This window comes from Ascaphus truei, chromosome 4 (genome assembly GCF_040206685.1).
Source record: "Ascaphus truei isolate aAscTru1 chromosome 4, aAscTru1.hap1, whole genome shotgun sequence".
In the NCBI taxonomy this organism is placed as follows: Eukaryota; Metazoa; Chordata; class Amphibia; order Anura; family Ascaphidae; genus Ascaphus; species Ascaphus truei.
The window spans coordinates 414,838,142-414,860,381 of NC_134486.1; the positions used below are offsets into that span (position 1 = coordinate 414,838,142).

At 48.3% G+C, this 22,240-nt stretch overlaps 1 protein-coding gene across 6 annotated transcripts in view; it reads left to right on the forward strand.

Annotated features, from left to right (window-relative positions):
* The window catches only part of MDGA1 (MAM domain containing glycosylphosphatidylinositol anchor 1), a 544,714-nt gene that overhangs the window by 424,266 nt on the left and 98,208 nt on the right, over positions 1-22,240 (forward strand). For all 6 annotated transcript variants that reach the window (XR_012801245.1, XM_075598788.1, XM_075598786.1 and 3 more), the window contains 2 exons: positions 150-479; positions 5,027-5,320. Coding sequence is in view for 5 of the 6 variants with exons in the window: in XM_075598788.1 (XP_075454903.1) it covers positions 150-479; positions 5,027-5,320 (624 nt within the window). In the remaining variant the exon portion in view is untranslated. The remainder of the gene's footprint in view (positions 1-149; positions 480-5,026; positions 5,321-22,240) is intronic.

Sequence of the window (22,240 nt, forward strand, 5' to 3'; positions counted from 1 at the left end):
TCCTTTTGGATCCCGTTTCCATCTGTATCTGCCACCACTTTCCGTGCCGCTCTCCTTTTACTAACTACAGTAGCCATATAAAGAACCCGACATAAATAGTTACAAAATGCTTCTAATTTATATTCATTGTTTCTTTTGTTTTGGAGCAGCCATGAAAAATGCCACGTTTCAGATCACTCCCGATGTCATCAAGGAGAGCGAGAGCATCCAGCTGGGGCAGGACCTGAAGCTGTCGTGCCACGTGGATGCCGTCCCCCAGGAGAAGGTGGTGTACCTCTGGTACAAGAACGGGAGGCCGGCAAAAGTCTCTGACCGTCTGCTGATCACCAGGAATGACCCGGAGCTTCCCCCCGTCACCAGCAGCATGGAGATCATTGACCTGCGGTTCACGGACTACGGCACCTACCTTTGTGTGGCATCATTCCCTGGGGCGCCTACGCCAGAACTGAGCATTGAGGTCAATATCTCCTCTGAGACAGGTGAGGGCGACTGTCGGCATGCCCATTTTAAACAGTGGTTATCTGCTGAAAGGTCCCCTGTGTGTCATGGGTTTGCAGTGCCTCTTAATTTACTTATGTGGTGCTAAGTCAAAGACTGAGCCACTAATTGAGCCACTTGTGCTGAAGCAGGGATATCCTTGAAACCTGTTTGTGGCCCATGAGGACTGGATTTGACCATCCCTAGTATATGGAAGAGCCTTGTACTAGAACATCAGAGGGATAAAATAGTGTAGGGTATCTGAGTACCTCAGTATTAGGGAATGCCAATTTTATTTGGACTAACAATTGATTTTATAAGACAAGCTTTGGAGGCTTCTCTCTCTTTCTCAGGTCAGACAATACTAAATGACAAAAAATTCCACGTGGAACTGAATGACTAATTTATTCTGCACTATCGCACCTGGACCAACACGCCCACTTCTATTTCATTCAGGGAAAAATAATACTTTCACAGCTAATGGCATTTTTTATATATTTGTGTACCCCTAGCATAACCTTTTTTTAAATCAATTTAGCACCATAATAAAGGCTGTTTATCAAAGGGGGTTGTGTATCAAAAGCAACCGTGGGGCAATTTGGGGCAAAAAACTAATGCACAGGTTGTATCAAAGAATACATTGAATTCATTTCACAGGGATTGTTTTCTAGGATGCAGTACATATTGTGCAGGTAATTTGCCCTTGTGCATTGAAATTTATACCTCGAAGTCTCCAGGCTGCAACACTCTGGGAAAACTAAGCAGAAAAAATGCACTATACTGTACAATACTATAGGTTCAGAGATAGTATCAGGGCAGCGCACAGCCTAAGGATCCTGAGTCAGGGGCAAAAGTCGAGAAAAGAAAATCTTTATTACGCTTACATGGATAAAAAGGAGGTACAACGATCCTCCTACGCGTTTCACATGAAAGGTGCTTTATCAAGAAGGCACAACTGTCCAACAGACTCTTTAATACTCTCCGGTAATCCGGGTTCCCTGCGTGCACACCATATTGTCACGCGTACCACAAAAACGTGGGCACGCCCGGCGTCGGACGCGCTACGCGAGACCACCGGCACTCAGACAATCTGGTCGCCTGGGTAACCCACAACAGGTTTCTATGGTAACAAGAAAGCTATACCAAATTGAAACATCGGACAAACGTTAGATGAAAATAATTTCAGCATAGCAATAACACTAAATCACATATCTTATTAACGAAACATAATTATAAACAAAACATAAATTACACCACAGACAACTTATATATAAAAGATACAAACAGAAAACAGAAAATAGTACCCACTCCCTATAAAATACTGGATTTCATTGAATACATCATAAACATTTATAGAATAAATATTTCAAATCTGTCATCATTACTACATATAGCTTTATAGTACAACATAGAAAATGTATCATATTAATAAAAATACAAGTGATATAAATATCACAATAAAACAAATCTATTGCACTTATGAAGTGTTTACCCTGTACATCCACATTGAATTAATTGTAGGGCATTTAAATATGAATTTATCTGCATGTATAACACGTGAAGACCAAATACATCTCCAGTATTCTCTATCACCCAAACATTCTAGGTATTGATCTTTTATATTTTTAAGGATAATGCATTTTTGTATAACACACCTCAAAAGATCTAAATTTCAAGGAATCTGGAATCCCCCATAAAGAGAATTACATCGACCTAGTATCTTCAGTATCACTATCATTTTAGGAAGTGATCCTAATTCCAGTCTGTATTAAGACCCATTGGAAAGAATGTTTTAATGAAAAAAAATCTAAAATGTTCCCTATGGTCAAACAGATGTATTCTGTCTACTCCACGTTTCATTGCAATTTTTTCTATTCCCAAAAAAAGAAAAATTCTTTACACTCCCTATTCTACATTTTTATTAAATGCCTGGCGACTGGATGTTGCAAGTCTCCATTTTTTTTTAAAATAATAATTTTACAGCTAATGTATAATACTGTACTATAGTTTTTTTTGCTTTGAAAAATATGGTACCGTTATTATCCGCTATTTTTGCCCCAGTTTTGCAGCTGGACGAGTTAGATACCTAACCCCGAATGAGCTGCAGTTGTAGGGCCAAAAAACAATACCATATATAATGAATAACAAGAAATAATTAAAATGAATAGGATTTTCATAGATACATCTGATGTATTTCTTATATTTTATCCCAGGCTTTCATTACTTTTGATACATACAATAAAAAAACAAAAAGCGCTAAGAATGCACAAAATTACCTATATTCTATTATTAGAATGTATTAGTAAAACTCAATCAATTTGTAGGTGGGCTGGGTGCTTCCTCTTCAAGAGTACACCCAAGAACCATCATAGGAGTGTTCTCTTCTCAGCCACTATAATTTCTTTTGCTTGGTTTTGGCTTTAGGACTTGGTGTTCCCATGGCAGACCCATGTTATTCCATCCCTGAGTCTCTATTTTCCCAGAATGGAAAGTGGCACTGATACAGTAACCCAAAAAGAGAACACCCCCCCTCAAAAAAAAAATCACAAATGAAATATAAATGACAGTAGCATTTCGTGTCGACATCATTGTCAAATGTGTGAACTTTCTCAAGTCTTCCAACATTGGTGCAAATATAATTGTCAAATCTTTCGGAAGGTCCTGCTGTGGATAGAAATATCAACAATATATGGTGATCCATTTTATAGGTGTAACTGGTTTAGATCTCTTTCATTCGTCTGTTCAAACCCAATTCCAGTGCATCCCAGAAGTAATTGTTATTGAAAACAGGGTTCAAGAGAGCGTAACAAGAAGTTTCAAAGGGTATCAAAAATCTATTATTGATCTCAGTGGATGGCTGATTGAATCCCTTGGCGGCCAAAGGGACCTCAAATTTATTAGTGGCCAAACTAGCCACATACAGTAGGAGCTAGCATCAAGTTCAATGCTGGTTTATTAAACAAGGATTGGCAAGTTGAACTCAGCAAATCCCAGCAAACGGCTTCGGAAATCCAGATCGTGCCACCATGCAGTATTGTATTGCCGAAAAGGTTTGATTTCTTCCAGAACCTATAAAATACCCTATTAATTTTCATCCGGGTGATTAATATTGATGGGGTACAAACCATCCTTCATAAAACAACATGGACCTTCCTTTACATTCAATGCTGCAAGAAACCAGGACATGGCAAACTTGGAAATGCTTTCAGACTCTTCCCAAACTGTTTCCAAAGCCGGGGAACCCTGCCGAACTGAGCACACGGTCACGTTTTTAAGGACAGTATATATTAAAATGCATTCCTGTATCCATTCTGCTGCGTGGGATACGGTCTGGAGAGCTCAGTTAATGATCATTAACACTGATCGCGCTATCCTTCATATTTCCACACTGCCTACAAGAAAGCGGCACTCGCCATAATTGCACATTGCTTTTGCGACCATCATACTGTATAACCAATGCCCCAGCAGTGAAAGGTTTGAAAAGCTAGCAGCTGTCATTTTTAATATTTAATGGGAGAAGCTGGCTGTGCACCACTCTCAAATTGTCTTGTTTATCTCAGCTTCTTTAAGATCAAAAAAATGAGGATGGGGAACTACGGGGGGTTATTCCCAAATGTGGCCACTCGTAATACGTGCGTCACCTTCATAGTTACATAGTACATGAGGTTGAAAAAAGACGCACGTCCATCGAGTTCAATCCATGAAAAATGTAGACGGCAGATACTGTATCTTATATCCGTACTTACAGTATATTGATCCAGAGGAAGGTAAACAAAAAAACCCCAGTGAAATATCATTCAATGATATCTTCAGTGTGCTTACCACTCATGGATGAATACTGGGGTTTGGTACATGAGGCTTTTGTGTGGTGTGGAAGTACAAACCCAACAGATATATAGACATGTTAACATGTGTATCCTATTGTATCTCTGTTGTAATATCTTTTATTAGACCTTATATGAGAGTTCGTCACATATTTAGGGGCAAATGAAATTTCTAAAAAAACTTCCAAGACTCTACATCAGGTTACTTGAACCAAGAGACCCAGAAGTGGGTAACAATTGTGACCAGAGATTTAGAAATCTAATTATATAACAAAAATCATGGTTTCAGCTGCCCGGAGGCGTTCTAAACCTCACAAGTCTCTTCTTCAAATGCACGGCCACCTGCAGCTGAGCAGGGGCTCTTGAGATATGTTAACTGCCTGAGCCTGAAGAAGGGACTTGAAAAGCCTCCAAAAGCTTGTGTCCAACTTTATAAGGGAAAAGCCCTAATTTTGTTTTACTAAAACAGGGCTGGCCAACTCCACTCATCAAGGGCCACCAACGGGCCAGGTATTAAGGATATCTCCCTGCTTCAGCACAGGTGACTCAATCAGTGGCTCAGTCATTTTGCAACCTTTGTTTCTATGAAATGTTTTTTTTTGTCCTTTGCAGAAGTGCATGAAACATAATGATACACTGACTTCTCTCCCGCAGTAAACTTACTGATCTGAAATCAGTCTGGAATAATGACATTGACAAAAGGCATATCTCCTCTTCTCTTGCAGTGCCCCCAACGCTTAGTGTACCCAAGGGGCAATCGGACATCACAGTACGAGAGGGATCCAGAGCAGAGCTTCAGTGTGAGGTGCGAGGGAAGCCCAAGCCCCCCATTCTGTGGACCCGTGTGGACAAGGAAGGCCCGTTGCCTTCAGGTGACATGGTGGTGGAGACTTACGATGGGAAGCTGAGGTTGGACAATGTGACGCGGGACATGAGCGGGACATACAAATGTCAGACCGCCAGATACAACGGCTTCAACATCCGACCCAAGAGCGCCATCGTGCAGCTGAATGTACAGTGTGAGTAGATGCAATCAAGCAAGGGTGGCCAACTCCAGTCCTCAAGGGTCACCAACAGGCCAGGTATTAGGGATATCCCTGCTTCAGCACAAGTGGTGCAGTCTTCGACTGAGCCACTGATTGAGCCACCTGTGCCAAAGCAAGGATATACTTAAAACCTGACCGATTGGTGGCCCTTGAAGCCTGGAGTTGGCCTCCTCTGCCACCAAGCATAGTATGTTGTGATATACTGTGATATGGATCAAACTCGTGCGGTGGGTCGAACATGGGTATTCTATTATTAGTTTAGGTTTATATAGTGCTGTACCCACCATGTTCTCCGATCCTGCTGCCCAGTATAAACATGCAAATGAATAATAAGAGCAATGCTCACTAACAGCTTGAGGTCATGCAGGCCAGAGATGTGAGGTTTGTAGAGATGTGTGGGATGTTAGAGGTTAAAAGTGGGAGAGTGTACGGAGTTCAATCCCGAGGCAAACAGTGATACTGCAGCATCTGTTGCTTATCATCTCTTTTGTTCAGTAGAGTATGTGGGCCGGCTGACTCCTTCTCCCATCCTTCTGATCTTGAGCCGCTCTGCCTCTCTGCTCTTCTAGTTGGTACAGATAATTTGTAGATCAGTCCCGCGTGACCTGTGGAAGAGAGCACAGCTCCAGAAGGCTTGTGATTAAATATATATTCTGTTAGTCCAAATAACTAAAAGTTTCCCCAACTATTGAAACGGTTGCTTATTTTTTTGCATAATTGCAACTGGGCTCGAATGCCCAACACAAGCTGACACATTTATTCAATGCACAGAGGTTGTGCTGCAGGCTTCACGCCAGCTCGAGCTGTTTAGATGAATTCTATGTTTCGCGGTTAGTGCATTCGTTTACCCACATTAGGAAGTGAAACAATCTCACTCTGCTCAGGATGCCGGAAATGTGCGGCCTGAATTCAACTCCTGAGGTTGTTGCATGAATGCCAATGACCTACAAAGGAAAGGCATTTTCTATCGCTGTATACAGTCCAATAAAGACTAATAGGACAGAGAAATAATTGGCTGCTATAGTATATGCTCATGCATTGAACCACTGGGGAAATACTTGTACATATCTAATCTTGTAAATTCAATGGGAGTGACCGTATCTCCCTGTTTGTAGAGATGTTGAATGTTTGCACCAGTTTGTGTCTGAGCGGCTCGCACAGAAGATAATGTCTGGTTCATGGGTTTGCACCAGTTTGTGTCTGAGCGGCTCGCACAGAAGATAATGTCTGGTTCATGGGTTGCACCAGTCTGTGTCTGAGCGGCTCGTTCAGAAGATAATGTCTGGTTCATGGGTTTGCACCAGTCTGTGTCTGAGCGGCTCGCACAGAAGATACTGTCTGGTTCATGGGTTTGCACCAGTTTATGTCTGAGTAGCTCGTTCAGAAGATAATGTCTGGTTCATGGGTTGCACCAGTCTGTGTTTAAGCGGCTCGCACAGAAGATAATGTCTGGTTCATGGGTTGCACCAGTCTGTGTCTGAGCGGCTCGCACAGAAGATACTGTCTGGTTCATGGATTTGCACCAGTCTGTGTCTGAGCGTCTCGTTCAGAAGATACTGTCTGGTTCATGGGTTTGCACCAGTCTGTGTCTGAGCGTCTCGTTCAGAAGATACTGTCTGGTTCATGGGTTGCACCAGTCTGTGTCTGAGCGGCTCGTTCAGAAGATAATGTCTGGTTCATGGATTTGCACCAGTCTGTGTTTAAGCGGCTCGCACAGAAGATAATGTCTGGTTCATGGGTTTGCACCAGTCTGTGTTTAAGCGGCTCGCACAGAAGATAATGTCTGGTTCATCGGTTGCACCAGTCTGTGTTTAAGCGGCTCGCACAGAGGATACTGTCTGGTTCATGGGTTTGCACCAGTCTGTGTCTGAGCGGCTCGTTCAGAATATAATGTCTGGTTCATGGGTTGCACCAGTCTGTGTTTAAGCGGCTCGCACAGAAGATAATGTCTGGTTCATGGGTTGCACCAGTCTGTGTCTGAGCGGCTCGTTCAGAAGATAATGTCTGGTTCATGGGTTTGCACCAGTTTGTGTGTGAGCGGCTCGCACAGAAGATACTGTCTGGTTCATGGGTTTGCACCAGTCTGTGTCTGAGCGGCTCGTTCAGAAGATAATGTCTGGTTCATGGGTTTGCACCAGTTTGTGTGTGAGCGGCTCGCACAGAAGATACTGTCTGGTTCATGGGTTTGCACCAGTTTGTGTCTGAGCGGCTCGCACAGAAGATAATGTCTGGTTCATGGGTTGCACCAGTCTGTGTCTGAGCGTCTCGTTCAGAAGATAATGTCTGGTTCATGGGTTGCACCAGTCTGTGTCTGAGCGTCTCGCACAGAAGATAATGTCTGGTTCATGGGTTTGCACTAGTTTGTGTCTGAGCGGCTCGCACAGAAGATACTGTCTGGTTCATGGGTTTGCACTAGTTTGTGTCTGAGCGGCTCGCAGTAAATGTTCAATTACCAAGTCCCAACATGTAGAAGTCAAACTATCAACATTGTAGATGCTACAGTATACTAAAATAACCCCTTCCCTGACAGGTGGTAATCTTTTATCATTGTTAGGAACAATTTGATTCGTTTTTGTAAGTGTACTCTTCATGTGGCTAGTAGTTGTGTGTATTGTATGCTAAGTTGTTAGGAGGTCCGTGTTTGTTAAGTTGGAGATGAGTATCTGTCAGGTAGTTGAGTTTTGTGTGTGTGTGTTTGGTACTGATGTAGGAGTTTTATGTACTGTATGTGTATTGAGTAGGTACTGTTCTATGCACGTTATGTGTAGGTACTGTACACGTTATGTATGTGTATTGAGTAGATACTGTACTATGCACGTTATGTATGTGCATTGGGTAGGTACTGTACACGTTATGTCTGTGTATTGAGTAGATACTGTACTATGCACGTTATGTATGTGTATTGTGTAGGTACTGTACACGTTATGTATGTGTATTGGGTAGGTACTATGCACGTTATGTATGTGTATTGTGTAGGTACTGTACACGTTATGTATGTGTATTGGGTAGGTACTGTGCACGTTATGTATGTGTATTGGGTATGTACTGTACACGTTATGTGTGTGTATTGGGTAGGTACTGTAGGGGTTGTGTGTGTGCTGGGTAGGTACTTTAGGTGTTCATTGTACGTATATATGTATGTGTGCTTGGTAGGTACTATATGGGGTGTGTGTGCATGTGTATACGTGTGAGGGCTTGGTAGGTTCTGTAGGGGTTGTATGTGAGTGTGTAGGTACAGTTGTCCTCGCTTATCCAACGTAATACGTCACGCAAACCTCCGTCGGATAACGGACCGTCGGATTGTGGGTTCATGTTAATCGTGTCGGTGACCATCGGATAAGCGGGTCCGGCGTAGAATAATGAGACCTGTGGACTGCATAATGTGGCGTCGGATAAGGCATTCACGGGCCGTTGGATAGCGAGGACCACTTGTATGTGTGCTAGGTATTGTTGGGGTTGTGTGTATATGTGTGTCTGCTTGGTAGGTACTGTAGAAGTTGTGTACGCGTGTGTATATGTGTGTGCATGTGTGTGTTTGCTTGGTAGGTACTGTAGGGGTTGTGTGTGTGTGTGCGTGTGTATATGTGTGTTTGCTTGGTAGGTGCTGTACTGTAGGGGTTGTGTGTGTGTGTGTGTATATGTGTGTTTGCTTGGTAGGTACTGTACTGTAGGGGTTGTGTGTGTGCGTGTGTATATGTGTGTCTTCTTGGTAGGTGCTGTAGGGGTTATGTGCGTGTCACGGGAGACCAGGTTATTTACACCTTTTTACCAGGATCATTCACTGAGCAAAACAAGGTAGAGAAAGAAATTGTAGTTTATTCGGCATAAATTCACATACACACAATGATACACAAAATACAGACGAAAAGCCACACTTACTGGGGGTCTGGGGTCGAAAACAAGACTTTCCTGGGTGCAGGGCGCTCGCTTGGAAGAGCTTACCCTGACCGGGACCTAGCCCGGGATCTCCTGGAACTCAAATCGGCATGAAATCCCAGGCGCCACCGCTGCATGCGATTTGTAGTAATTGGGCGCAGAATGCTGGACGTAGTCTCTGGCGCGCAGGCGTTTCAGGCTTGAAATCGAAGCCGGCTCCTGTGCTATTACAAACAGAGCAACTTTGAAAAGCCGCCCGCGCTCTTTTGGCTCTGACGCAAGGGGAACACACAATCTGATTGGCTCACAGCTTCTTATAGCTTTCACTGCTCTCTCTGAAACATAGATTAAAAAGCTAACAACCAATCAGCGCGTGGGAACTTTCTCAAGCAGCCAATCAGAGCCACGCCGGGACAGCGGGAGATTTGAAATAGCCAAGGGACATGAGCGAGCCTGCCACTTCTCCCTCCGGCTATCCCAATGCCACCCGCTGGGCAGGCACCTCTTGGTCTGGCACAACAAGTGGCATCCCGGAGGACTGCCATTGATCTCTGGACCCAGTACTCCGCCTTTCCCCGCGAACAAATTGCCATTCACACCTCTGGGCATCCTCTGGCTGCTTTGAACTCCGATGTCCAGCAGACATACCATTTACTGTTTGGGGGGAGACTTGGCACTAGTTGGGGTTCCCCCCTTAACCTCGGGGCTCCATCAGCTAAAGGGATGCATATTGACCCCGTTGCCTCATTCTCCTTTCCGAGTTATGCTGAAACAGGGTACCCTAGTGGTGAGTCGCGGCTACGTTTCCAAGGGGTGGTATTGCCGGGACAATGTGCTACATGTATCCGAGAATCAGGCAGGATTCCTGGGTACATTTGTCCGGGACCCGGTAACTTTGGATCCCGACCTTCTGGGAACATTCTGACAATGGTTCCTCCGCAAAACCCCCCTTGAAACTCATACACCAACAATCCCCGCTAGATTGCATGCCCGGAAAGGGAAAAACACAAAAAATGGGTTTATTACATTTTGCAAGTACATATATTACAATGCAATACCATACTGTTACTGGGCCCAAAAGCTAACTCTCTTGGAACCTTATACTCGGGCCAGGGGTAACCAAATGGGCTTGACCTTTATTATGCAGCCTGGTCACCCCCTCCCGTCACAGTGCTTGTGTGTTTATGTGTGTCTGCTTGGTAGGTACTGTACTGTAGGGGTTGTGTGTGTGTATGTGTGTAGATGTGTGGGTGTAATCTGGCACACACAGAGACAGATATAAAGCATCAGTTACTCATTTCCCAACACACACTGATTTCTAAGAGCATACCACTCCAAAGTACCCCGCACACACATGGTTATTATGGTTCATTGAATTTCTTGTTTGGGTTGAAATAAAATACACAACCTACTGTATACCACAAAACAAAGCAAAAACAGAAATATACAAAGGAAACAAAAAAAAACCTTAAGCCGTTGAGCTGAGGGTGTTGATGAAACATTATTGCTTCTTGTTTACCTGGAAATAATGATTTGGGCACTTTCTGACGAGAGATAGCACAAATCAGTTGTTCTTCATGCTTCTCTCTATGGCCTCAGCAGAAGACCGGCAGCACCTCTGCTAAAATAGACCCATTGAGCATACGGTACACTAACCAGTCACCTGTCGCCTTTCAGCGCGAGCAGCTGGGGGTGCACTTGACTCTGTTAATAGAAACACCTCTTTGAAAGCCAGACACTTCATTAATGTGCGGCGCGCTTTGGAGTCCTCATCTAAGAAGGAATGGAAGCGTGCGGCAGGCGAAGATTGGTTGATGAGCGTTCTATTTTCCCATCCTGTGTGCCTTCCGTTTGCTTGCTTTGTGTGTGTGTCTGTGCTTGTGGGAGATGCACTGTGGGGGAGTCCTATCTTCATCCCTTAACCGCCTCTCTCCAGGAGAGTAAACTGCACAAGATAATGTGGTGGTTTTGCTGATTTGTTCCAAACTTGAAAGTTACGAAAATCAATACTGCAGCTCTGATGAGATGTCACGACGTGTTTCTCACTTTCTCTTTTATTTCTCTCTTTCCGTCTCTCTTTGTTTCACATTATCACATTCAGTCTTTGATAACAAGGTTTTTTTTCCAGATCAATTAGACAGTTTGATAGATAAGTGTGAAGCAATCCTTTTCCGGGCAGAAGCTGCAGTCCTGTTTCTGGAGTGTTCATTTTGTTGGGGTTCTTACATTTTTTTTTACATGTATCCTTTGTTCTCTCAGTTTTACTTCCACTGGCCACAATGTTAAAAGTCCACATATTGTTGGGTTCATTCCTCTGTAATCTGCATACACCAAACAACCTGGCCGCTGCCCAGATACATAGAGGTTTAACCGGATCTGCTTATTGGAGGTTGCAGAGCTATCAGAGTTCAAGGGTTCTCTCTCTTCTCTCTCTCTCTCCCCCTCTCTCTCTATCCCTCTCTCCCTCCTCTCTCTCCTCTCAGAGCATATTTCATGGTATGGAACTTCTAGAGGAACAGAATTTCCGGTGGGTTGGAATGCGCGAGCGGCGGCCGCCGGCAGAATTGCATACTGTACATCCGTCCGAATTTGTAATCAACACCTTCACATTCCAGTTTTCCTTTGCAGATTGAAATCTGCCTAAAACCCCACAAAAAAATGTGCGGATTGAATTTTGTCACATTAATAGCATTTTTGCTTATTAATAGCTTTAAAAGAAGACCCGATCTATTTATAGTCAGAATGATTGAGCCACTGATTGAAGCACCTGTGCTGAAGCAGGCATATCCCTAATATCAGGCCTGGTGGTGGCCCTTGAGAACTGGAGTTGGCTGCCCCCCCCCCCCACATACTACTGTATGTGGGTGTCTTGTGCTAAAAATCCTTCAGTACAACAAATCAAAGTAGCACTTAAGTCAATGTGATCAATACTAAAAAACCTTGTTAAGTCATAGAGATGACAAGCCAACGTTTCACCTCGAGACCTTCATCAGGGCTGTAATTAACTGAAGACTCAAGTGGTGTTCTATAAGACAGTCTTTGGTGCTGAAGGCACTGTACAGTGCAACTTAGTAAACATGGGTCTTAATGTGTGTACCCCAAAATAACGTTGTCTGACCAGTTTTGATGGTACTGTAGTGTCAGAGGCTTCATTAAATTGGTTAGCTCTTTTAGGTTACTTATATGAGGAGGAGTGAGACTGCCTTCCAGTGAATGAAAAAAGACTGAGTGGGACTGCCTTTTAATGAGTGAGGCGGAGTTCCAGTAGGTTGGATGGCTATGTAATGAGTGGGACTGCCTTTTAATGAGTGAGGCTGAGTCCCAGTAGGTTGGATGGCTATGTAATGAGTGGGACTGCCTTTTAATGGGTGAGGCTGAGTACCAGTAGGTTGGATGGCTATGTAATGAGTGGGACTGACTTTTAATGAGTGAGGCTGAGTTCCAGTAGGTTGGATGGCGATGTAATGCGTGGGACAGCCTTTTAATGAGTGAGGCTGAGTTCCAGTAGGTTGGATGGCGATGTAATGCGCGGGACTGCCTTTTAATGAGTGTGGCTGAGTTCCACTAGGTTGAATGGCTATGTAATGAGTGGGACTGACTTTTAATGAGTGAGGCTGAGTTCCAGTAGGTTGGATGGCTATGTAATGAGTGGGACTGACTTTAATGAATGAGGCTGAGTTCCAGTAGGTTGAATGGCTATGCAATGAGTGGGACTGCTTTTAATGAGTGAGACTGAGTTCCAGTAGGTTGGATGGCTATGTAATGAGTGGGACTTCTTTTAATGAGTGAGGCGGAGTTCCAGTAGTTTGGATGGCTATGTAATGAGTGGGACTGCTTTTAATGAGTGAGGCGGAGTTCCAGTAGGTTGGATGGCTATTTAATGAGTGGGATTGCTTTTAATGAGTGAGGCTGAGTTCCAGTAGTTTGGATGGCTATGTAATGAGTGGGACTGCTTTTAATGAGTGAGGCGGAGTTCCAGTAGGTTGGATGGCTATGTAATGAGTGGGACTGCTTTTAATGAGTGAGGCGGAGTTCCAGTAGGTTGGATGGCTATGTAATGAGTGGGACTGCTTTTAATGAGTGAGGCGGACTCCAGTAGGTTAAATGGCTATGTAATGAGTGGAACTTCTTTTAATGAGTGAGGCGGAGTTCCAGTAGGTTGGATGGCTATGTAATGAGTGGAACTTCTTTTAATGAGTGAGGAGGAGTTCCAGTAGGTTAAATGGCTATTTAATGAGTGGAACTTCTTTTAATGAGTGAGGCGGAGTCCCAGTAGGTTGGATGGCTATGTAATGAGTGGGACTGCTTTTAATGAGTGAGGCGGAGTTCCAGTAGGTTACATGGCTATGTAATGAGTGGAACTTCTTTTAATGAGTGAGGCGGAGTTCCAGTAGGTTGGATGGCTATGTAATGAGTGGAACTTCTTTTAATGAGTGAGGCTGAGTTCCAGTAGGTTGGATGGCTATGCAATGAGTGGGACTGCTTTTAATGAGTGAGGCTGAGTTCCAGTAGGTTGGATGGCTATGCAATGAGTGGAACTTCTTTTAATGAGTGAGGCGGAGTTCCAGTAGGTTGGATGGCTATGTAATGAGTGGGACTGCACAGAGATCTATTAACTCAGGGCTCGGATCCACAGAGATCTATTAACTCAGGGCTCGGATCCACAGAGATCTATTAACTCAGGGCTCAGAACACCAAACGCCATGATACCTAAAATCCGTAACAGACGTTATTTTCCCTGAGATTAAGGCATATCCCCAAAGCTATTTACATGCGAACACGTGTAGAGATACCTGTGAACACACCAGATATACTGTAACTGGGAAATAAGCACATTGTTATATCTTTTACCCCCTCTCTTCCTTCTCTCCCCCCAAAAAGTTATTTTTTCCGAGTGAAGATGGACGTACACACCCACAGTCGCTGCAATCTCAAAACCCAAACCCATTACACTATATGTATTTGTATCCTTAGGGGGGCTATTGATACCTAATGTATACAACACAAGACAAAGAATTCCCAATCCTGCACCCCACATCACAAATCATTAAATGAAATACTATCTGTTATTCTTATCATAAGTAAAGGGCATTATATGCCTGCAACCCTTTACTGCACGTCCTACACTGCTCGCACATGTTCTCATTACCTCTCCACAGGAGGGCGACGTCTCTCAATAGACTGGTCATTCACAGGTGTGTATCAGGACCTGCCAATGAAGTCTAGATGGGAGTAACGCTCAATCTGTCCAAGCTTCAGCACAGGTGCCTCAATGAGTCCCTGCTTCAGCATAGGTGGCTGAATCAGTTCCAGCTTCAGCACAAGTGGCTCAATCAATCCCAGCTTCGGCACAGGTGGCTCAATGAGTCCCTGCTTCAGCACAGGTGGCTAAATCAGTCCCAGCTTCAGCAAGGCTGGCTGAATCAGTCCCTTGAAGCTGGGATATCCTGAAAACCTGACCTGTTGGGGGGTTCTTGGGGACTGGAGTTGAGCGCCCCCTGCTGTAGGTGACACACAACACTCCTCCTTAGGGAAGACCTTGTGCAAAGCTTATAAAGTATTACAGCGTGTAGGTTTGATGCTGCCAGGCTGCACGGCTCCCTGGAGCTCGTCAGCAGGTTCATGCAGGATATTACAGGGGGAGCCTCGGGGTGGCACTTTGAGACACTTGTGTAGATCTGAGCGAGTAAACGAGTTGGAATATTTTTTTGACTATGTGGTATTTTTTTTTTTGGCTTTTATCCCTGGTAGTAACCAAGCTTGTAATGATTTTATAAATACAGTATATCCCTTTCTTTCTTTCCTTAGCTCTGACACTGTACACAGCACTGTTCAATGCATGAAAGTCCTTTCCCTGGAGAGCTTACAATCTAAGGTTGCTGCCTGAGACACAGCGAGATAAAGTAACATGCTCAATGTCACAATGTATTTATAACACGGTTTACCAGGAAGTAATACACTGAGAGTTACCTCTAATTTTCAAGTATGCCCTGGGTAAGTGTGATGACAATACAATGTTACATTAAGTGAACAGGGTTATACATTATATTTACAGACATTGCATGCCCAGTTAGAGATAATATATACAGTATTGTAGGCGTATGTAACAGTTACAGACCAGATTAAAAGGTGAGACAGCCTTAGATTTGAAAGAACTTAAACTGGTGGTGGATATGAGAGTCTCTGGTAGGTTGTTCCAGTTTTGGGGTGCACGGTAGGAGAAGGAGGAACGGCCGGATACTTTGTTGAGCCTTGGGACCATGAACAGTCTTTTGGAGTCTGATCTCAGGTGATAAGTGCTGCATGTGGTGGGGGTGAGGAGCTTGTTCAGATAGAGTATCCAAACTCTACGCTTAACAATAGATATTTATTTATTTTATTCATAAAATGTTTTACCAGGTTTACCTGGAAGTAATACACTGAGAGTTACCTCTCATTTTCAAGTTACCTCTCATTTTCAAGTGGGCACAGAGTCAGTGTTTAAAAGCAGTTTGTTTTGGGAAATTCAAATTTCAAGTCTCCAAAAATCAGATTAAAGTATGTGTTCAAGGTCGGAGAGGCTAGGGCTGTGTGCGTATAAGATTGTGTCATCCGCATACATGTGTATTGAGGCTTCCTTACAAGCTGTAGGAAAATCATTGATGAACACTGAGAAGAGTAGGGCCCCAGAACAGAGCCTTGCGGGACACCACAGGTGATATCCAGGAGGTTTGAGCCCGAGATACACATATTGGGATCTGACCGATAGGTAGGAGTGAAACCAGTTTAAAGCGTGTTCCCCTATTCCAGGGCACTGAAGCTTGTTTAACAAGATAACATGATCAACAAGGAACCGGCACTGGCCGATGTGAACCGGACGTCACATTCCCACTGTACTACTCCTTCAGCAGACTTCCTCTCTTGTTATATCATTAATATTAATATTATTATTATGATAGTGGACCTCACAGAGCCTTCAGTAGGGTGGGAACATTGGCATAACCACTGTCGCTCGTTATCCAGATTGTGCCCATTAGGTCACTTGTCCGCACATCTGCTGTAACTAGGTCACCCGAATTCATCACGGCTGAGAAAACACAAGGAAACGGTCTCACCAACACAGCAAACTTCCTTTTTTATTACCGGGGGATCATAAGCAAACGCTTTGGGGTTCAGTTACCAAAATCTCACGGCTGCCAAACCGGGGAAGCATTATTCCTTACTAGGAATTCATTATGAAATAGAAGTGTTTTCCTGTAATAAATCTGGTGCCGTTCCTTTGCCGCAGCATTGCAGCTGACAAACAGGTCTCTTGCTGACAAACAGGTCTCTCTCTCCCACCCCCCCCCCCCCCCCCCCAATATTTCACGGTCCGGAAGCGCTGCGCGAATTGGATGTGGAAACATTCGCAAACTAATTTAATCTCAGCCTCTGTGGGTGGGTTTCATGACATTCGCCAGCGAACGTGCAAATATTGGTGGCTGCATTTTAACAGAGCGGGCAGAAGGTGCATTTTTTAGACTGATTTGAGGCTGAAAGGATCCCCCACAGTTTGAACGTCAGTGTATATGTTCCAGAAGATCCCCCGCCCTTTCCGAAATGAACATGATGCGGTAGATAGATATGGTGCCAGCTTAATTGATGCCTTGATTGTTTTTAAATCAAACACTTTTGGGGGTCGTTCCTCAAAGTCTTTTTTTCTTCTTACAAACACTTTTCTTTTTCCAGAGAACTCCTGTCCTTACGACCCCCCAACAGGACAGGTTTTCAGGATATCCCTGCTTAAGCACTGGTGGCTCAATCAGTTGCTCCCTGCTTCAGCACAGGTGGCCCAGTCTTTGAGTGAGCCACTGATTGAGCCACCTGTGCTGAAGCTGGGATAACCTTAACACCTGACCCGTTGGGGGGGGCCTTGAGGACTGGAATTGAGAGCCCGTGCCCTAACGTTTACCCCATCTCTCCCTGGCTGAGATCAGTAAGGAGAAGGCAGGAGAGAACTTTGGGAGTTATGTACTCAAGTTCCCGGCCGTAAACAAATAAACTGCACGAGTGTCACAGGACACGAGGACTAATACCCGGGAGACCAGGACTAATACCCGGGAGACCAGGACTAATACCCGGGAGACCAGGACTAATACCAGGGATCAATCAACTCGCCAGACAGAAACACGAGAGCTTATCAAATTAATTAATTTATTATTAATTAATTTATTGGAAAAAAGTTATCCACAACTATACATACAAACAGACAACACATACCCAACCGGGGAAAGTGGGGATACCCTGCAGGCCTAGGCGCGGGGAAAGTGGGGGTACCCTGCAGGCCGAGGCGCGGGGAAAGTGGGGGTACCCTGCAGGCCGAGGCGCGGGGAAAGTGGGGATACCCTGCGGGCCTAGGCGCGGGGAAAGTGGGGATACCCTGCAGGCCAAGGCGCGGGGAAAGTGGGGGTACCCTGCGGGCCTAGGTGCGGGGAAAGTGGGGATACCCTGCGGGCCAAGGCGCGGGGAAAGTGGGGATACCCTGCGGGCCAAGGCGCGGGGAAAGTGGGGGTACCCTGCGGGCCTAGGCGCGGGGAAAGTGGTGGTACCCTGCGGGCCTAGGCGCGGGGAAAGTGGGGATACCCTGCAGGCCTAGGCGCGGGGAAAGTGGGGGTACCCTGCGGGCCTAGGCGCGGGGAAAGTGGGGATACCCTGCGGGCCTAGGCGCAGGGAAAGTGGGGATACCCTGCGGGCCTAGGCGCGGGGAAAGTGGGGATACCCTGCAGGCCTAGGCGCGGGGAAAGTGGGGATACCCTGCAGGCCTAGGCGCGGGGAAAGTGGGGGTACCCTGCGGGCCTAGGCGCGGGGAAAGTGGGGGTACCCTGCGGGCCTAGGCGCAGGGAAAGTGGGGATACCCTGCAGGCCTAGGCGCGGGGAAAGTGGGGGTACCCTGCGGGCCTAGGCGCGGGGAAAGTGGGGATACCCTGCAGGCCTAGGCGCGGGGAAAGTGGGGTTACCCTGCGGGCCTAGGCGCGGGGAAAGTGGGGGTACCCTGCAGGCCTAGGCGCAGGGAAAGTGGGGATACCCTGCGGGCCTAGGCGCGGGGAAAGTGGGGGTACCCTGCAGGCCTAGGCGCGGGGAAAGTGGGGGTACCCTGCGGGCCTAGGCGCGGGGAAAGTGGGGATACCCTGCGGGCCTAGGCGCGGGGAAAGTGGGGATACCCTGCGGGCCTAGGCGCGGGGAAAGTGGGGGTACCCTGCGGGCCTAGGCGCGGGGAAAGTGGGGATACTCTGCGGGCCTAGGCGCGGGGAAAGTGGGGGTACCCTGCGGGCCTAGGCGCGGGGAAAGTGGGGATACCCTGCGGGCCTAGGCGCGGGGAAAGTGGGGATACCCTGCGGGCCTAGGCGCGGGGAAAGTGGGGGTACCCTGCGGGCCTAGGCGCGGGGAAAGTGGGGGTACTCTGCGGGCCTAGGCGCGGGGAAAGTGGGGGTACCCTGCGGGCCTAGGCGCGGGGAAAGTGGGGATACTCTGCGGGCCTAGGCGCGGGGAAAGTGGGGGTACCCTGCGGGCCTAGGCGCGGGGAAAGTGGGGATACCCTGCGGGCCTAGGCGCGGGGAAAGTGGGGATACCCTGCGGGTCAAGGCGCGGGGAAAGTGGGGGTACCCTGCGGGCCTAGGCGCAGGGAAAGTGGGGGTACCCTGCAGGCCTAGGCGCGGGGAAAGTGGGGATACCCTGTGGGCCTAGGCGCGGGGAAAGTGGGGATACCCCTGCGGGCCTAGGCGCGGGGAAAGTGGGGGTACCCTGCAGGCCTAGGCGCGGGGAAAGTGGGGATACCCTGCGGGCCTAGGCGCGGGGAAAGTGGGGGTACCCTGCAGGCCTAGGCGCGGGGAAAGTGGGGGTACCCTGCAGGCCTAGGCGCGGGGAAAGTGGGGATACCCTGCGGGCCTAGGCGCGGGGAAAGTGGGGATACCCTGCGGGCCTAGGCGCGGGGAAAGTGGGGGTACCCTGCGGGCCTAGGCGCGGGGAAAGTGGGGATACCCTGCGGGCCTAGGCGCGGGGAAAGTGGGGATACCCTGCGGGCCTAGGCGCGGGGAAAGTGGGGATACCCTGCGGGCCTAGGCGCGGGGAAAGTGGGGATACCCTGCGGGCCTAGGCGCGGGGAAAGTGGGGGTACCCTGCGGGCCTAGGCGCGGGGAAAGTGGGGGTACCCTGCGGGCCTAGGCGCGGGGAAAGTGGGGGTACCCTGCAGGCCTAGGCGCGGGGAAAGTGGGGGTACCCTGCAGGCCTAGGCGCGGGGAAAGTGGGCGTACCCTGCAGGCCTAGGCGCGGGGAAAGTGGGGGTACCCTGCGGGCCTAGGCGCGGGGAAAGTGGGGGTACCCTGCAGGCCTAGGCGCGGGGAAAGTGGGGATACCCTGCAGGCCTAGGCGCGGGGAAAGTGGGGGTACCCTGCGGGCCTAGGCGCGGGGAAAGTGGGGATACCCTGCGGGCCTAGGCGCAGGGAAAGTGGGGATACCCTGCGGGCCTAGGCGCGGGGAAAGTGGGGATACCCTGCGGGCCTAGGCGCGGGGAAAGTGGGGGTACCCTGCGGGCCTAGTTGCAGGGAAAGTGGGGATACCCTGCAGGCCTAGGCACGGGGAAAGTGGGGATACCCTGCGGGCCTAGGCGCGGGGAAAGTGGGGGTACCCTGCGGGCCTAGGCGCGGGGAAAGTGGGGATACCCTGCGGGCCTAGGCGCGGGGAAAGTGGGGATACCCTGCGGGCCTAGGCGCGGGGAAAGTGGGGTTACCCTGCGGGCCTAGGCGGGGGGAAAGTGGGGGTACCCTGCAGGCCTAGGCGCGGGGAAAGTGGGGATACCCTGCAGGCCTAGGCGTGGGGAAAGTGGGGGTACCCTGCGGGCCTAGGCGCGGGGAAAGTGGGGGTACCCTGCAGGCCTAGGCGCGGGGAAAGTGGGGGTACCCTGCGGGCCTAGGCGCGGGGAAAGTGGGGATACCCTGCGGGCCTAGGCGCGGGGAAAGTGGGGATACCCTGCGGGCCGAGGCGCGGGGAAAGTGGGGATACCCTGCGGGCCGAGGCGCGGGGAAAGTGGGGATACCCTGCAGCCTAGGCCTGGCGGGGGAAAGTGGGGATACCCTGCAGGCCTAGGCGCGGGGAAAGTGGGGGTACCCTGCAGGCCTAGGCGCGGGGAAAGTGGGGATACCCTGCAGGCCTAGGCGCGGGGAAAGTGGGGGTACCCTGCAGGCCTAGGCGCGGGGAAAGTGGGGGTACCCTGCAGGCCTAGGCGCGGGGAAAGTGGGGGTACCCTGCAGGCCTAGGCGCGGGGAAAGTGGGGGTACCCTGCGGGCCTAGGCGCGGGGAAAGTGGGGGTACCCTGCAGGCCTAGGCGCGGGGAAAGTGGGGGTACCCTGCGGGCCTAGTTGCAGGGACCTCCTTGCAGAGATTTATCCTGTCCTTCTTTCCTGCCCCCTGGAACAGGCCTGACACCAGCACAGGAACGGGCCTGACACCAGCACAGGAACGGGCCTGACACCAGCACGGGACCAGGCCTGACACCAGCACAGGACCAGGCCTGACACCAGCACAGGAACAGGCCTGACACCAGCACAGGAACGGGCCTGACACCAGCACAGGAACGGGCCTGACACCAGCACAGGAACGGGCCTGACACAGCAGAGGAACGGGCCTGACACCAGCAGAGGAACGGGCCTGACACCAGCACAGGAACGGGCCTGACACCAGCACAGGAACGGGCCTGACACCAGCACAGGAACAGGCCTGACACCAGCACAGGAACAGGCCTGACACCAGCACAGGAACAGGCCTGACACCAGCACAGGAACAGGCCTGACAACCAGCACAGGAACAGGCCTGACACCAGCACAGGAACAGGCCCCGCAGCTTCTCCCAGTTACAGCAACAACCTCTGCAGCTCTTCTGGCTCACTTCAGTCTCACTAAGGGTCTCCCTCACCACCTTTTTAATACACTGATCCAGGGGTCTCCAAACTACGGCCCGGGGGCCACATCAGCCCCCCCCCCCCCATAAGATTTTATCTGGCCCGCAGCAACTTGAGAGATATATTTTTTTACTCATTATATATAATTTCCCAGTGTAAGCACGGCATCTTTTCTTTGTAATTGTCACGTTTCTCTTTTCGTTCGGAATCATGTCATGCTGATTGCCCCAAAAAGATCCCAATAAAACTTATTAGTTCATTATAAATAAATATATAAATAGATAAAAAAATATATATATATTCTTTGGCCCGCGAAAATGTGTAGAATATACGATGTGTCCCTCGTACTGAAAAGTTTGGAGCCCGCTGCACTAAACCCACAACATTGACCCATTCAGGGCAGGTGCTGTCTACGTGCCCACCCCCTGATTGGTGGGTAGAAATGAAACAGAACAGTAGTTACATAGAAATGCTGCAGGGAAAGGTCACGGGCAGTTTTATTGCAACATTTCTCCTGCAAACAAAATGAACCCCTGTCCCCGAAGTGCTGGAGCAGGTTAAGACATAATACATTATACACACATAACATAATACCTGTGTATTACTGTATTACTGACAGGTAGGGTAATGGCAGGCTTGGCCTTTATTATCAGCAGCCATATTTACCCCCTACCGTCACAATGAGATTTATCAAAAACCAGTCCCATTGATAAATTGGGTGCAATTCTTTGCACCGATCTTGCCCTAGTTTTGCACCCAAGAGAATGTAGTAACTTTACCCTCCCCCCTTGTTCAAAGTGTCAGCGATCAGTGACAGGACAGAACGTGGTCAGGGTTGCCACTTCGACTGACGGTCAACCCGGAGATTTTTTTTTTTTTAAATGACACTGTGTTGCCATGACAACGGGATGCTATGTAACGTCACGCGGCGTCAAGTCGCCATGACAACGTGGCACCGCATGACGTCGTGACATCATGTGGCGTCTCATTGTCATGGCAACGAGCATCACGTGATGCTGTTACGTCACGTGACGTTCCCGTTGGCATGGCAACGCAGCGCCATTTGACGCCGCGCAGCCATATTGAGAGTAGTTGCAGGGGGAGAT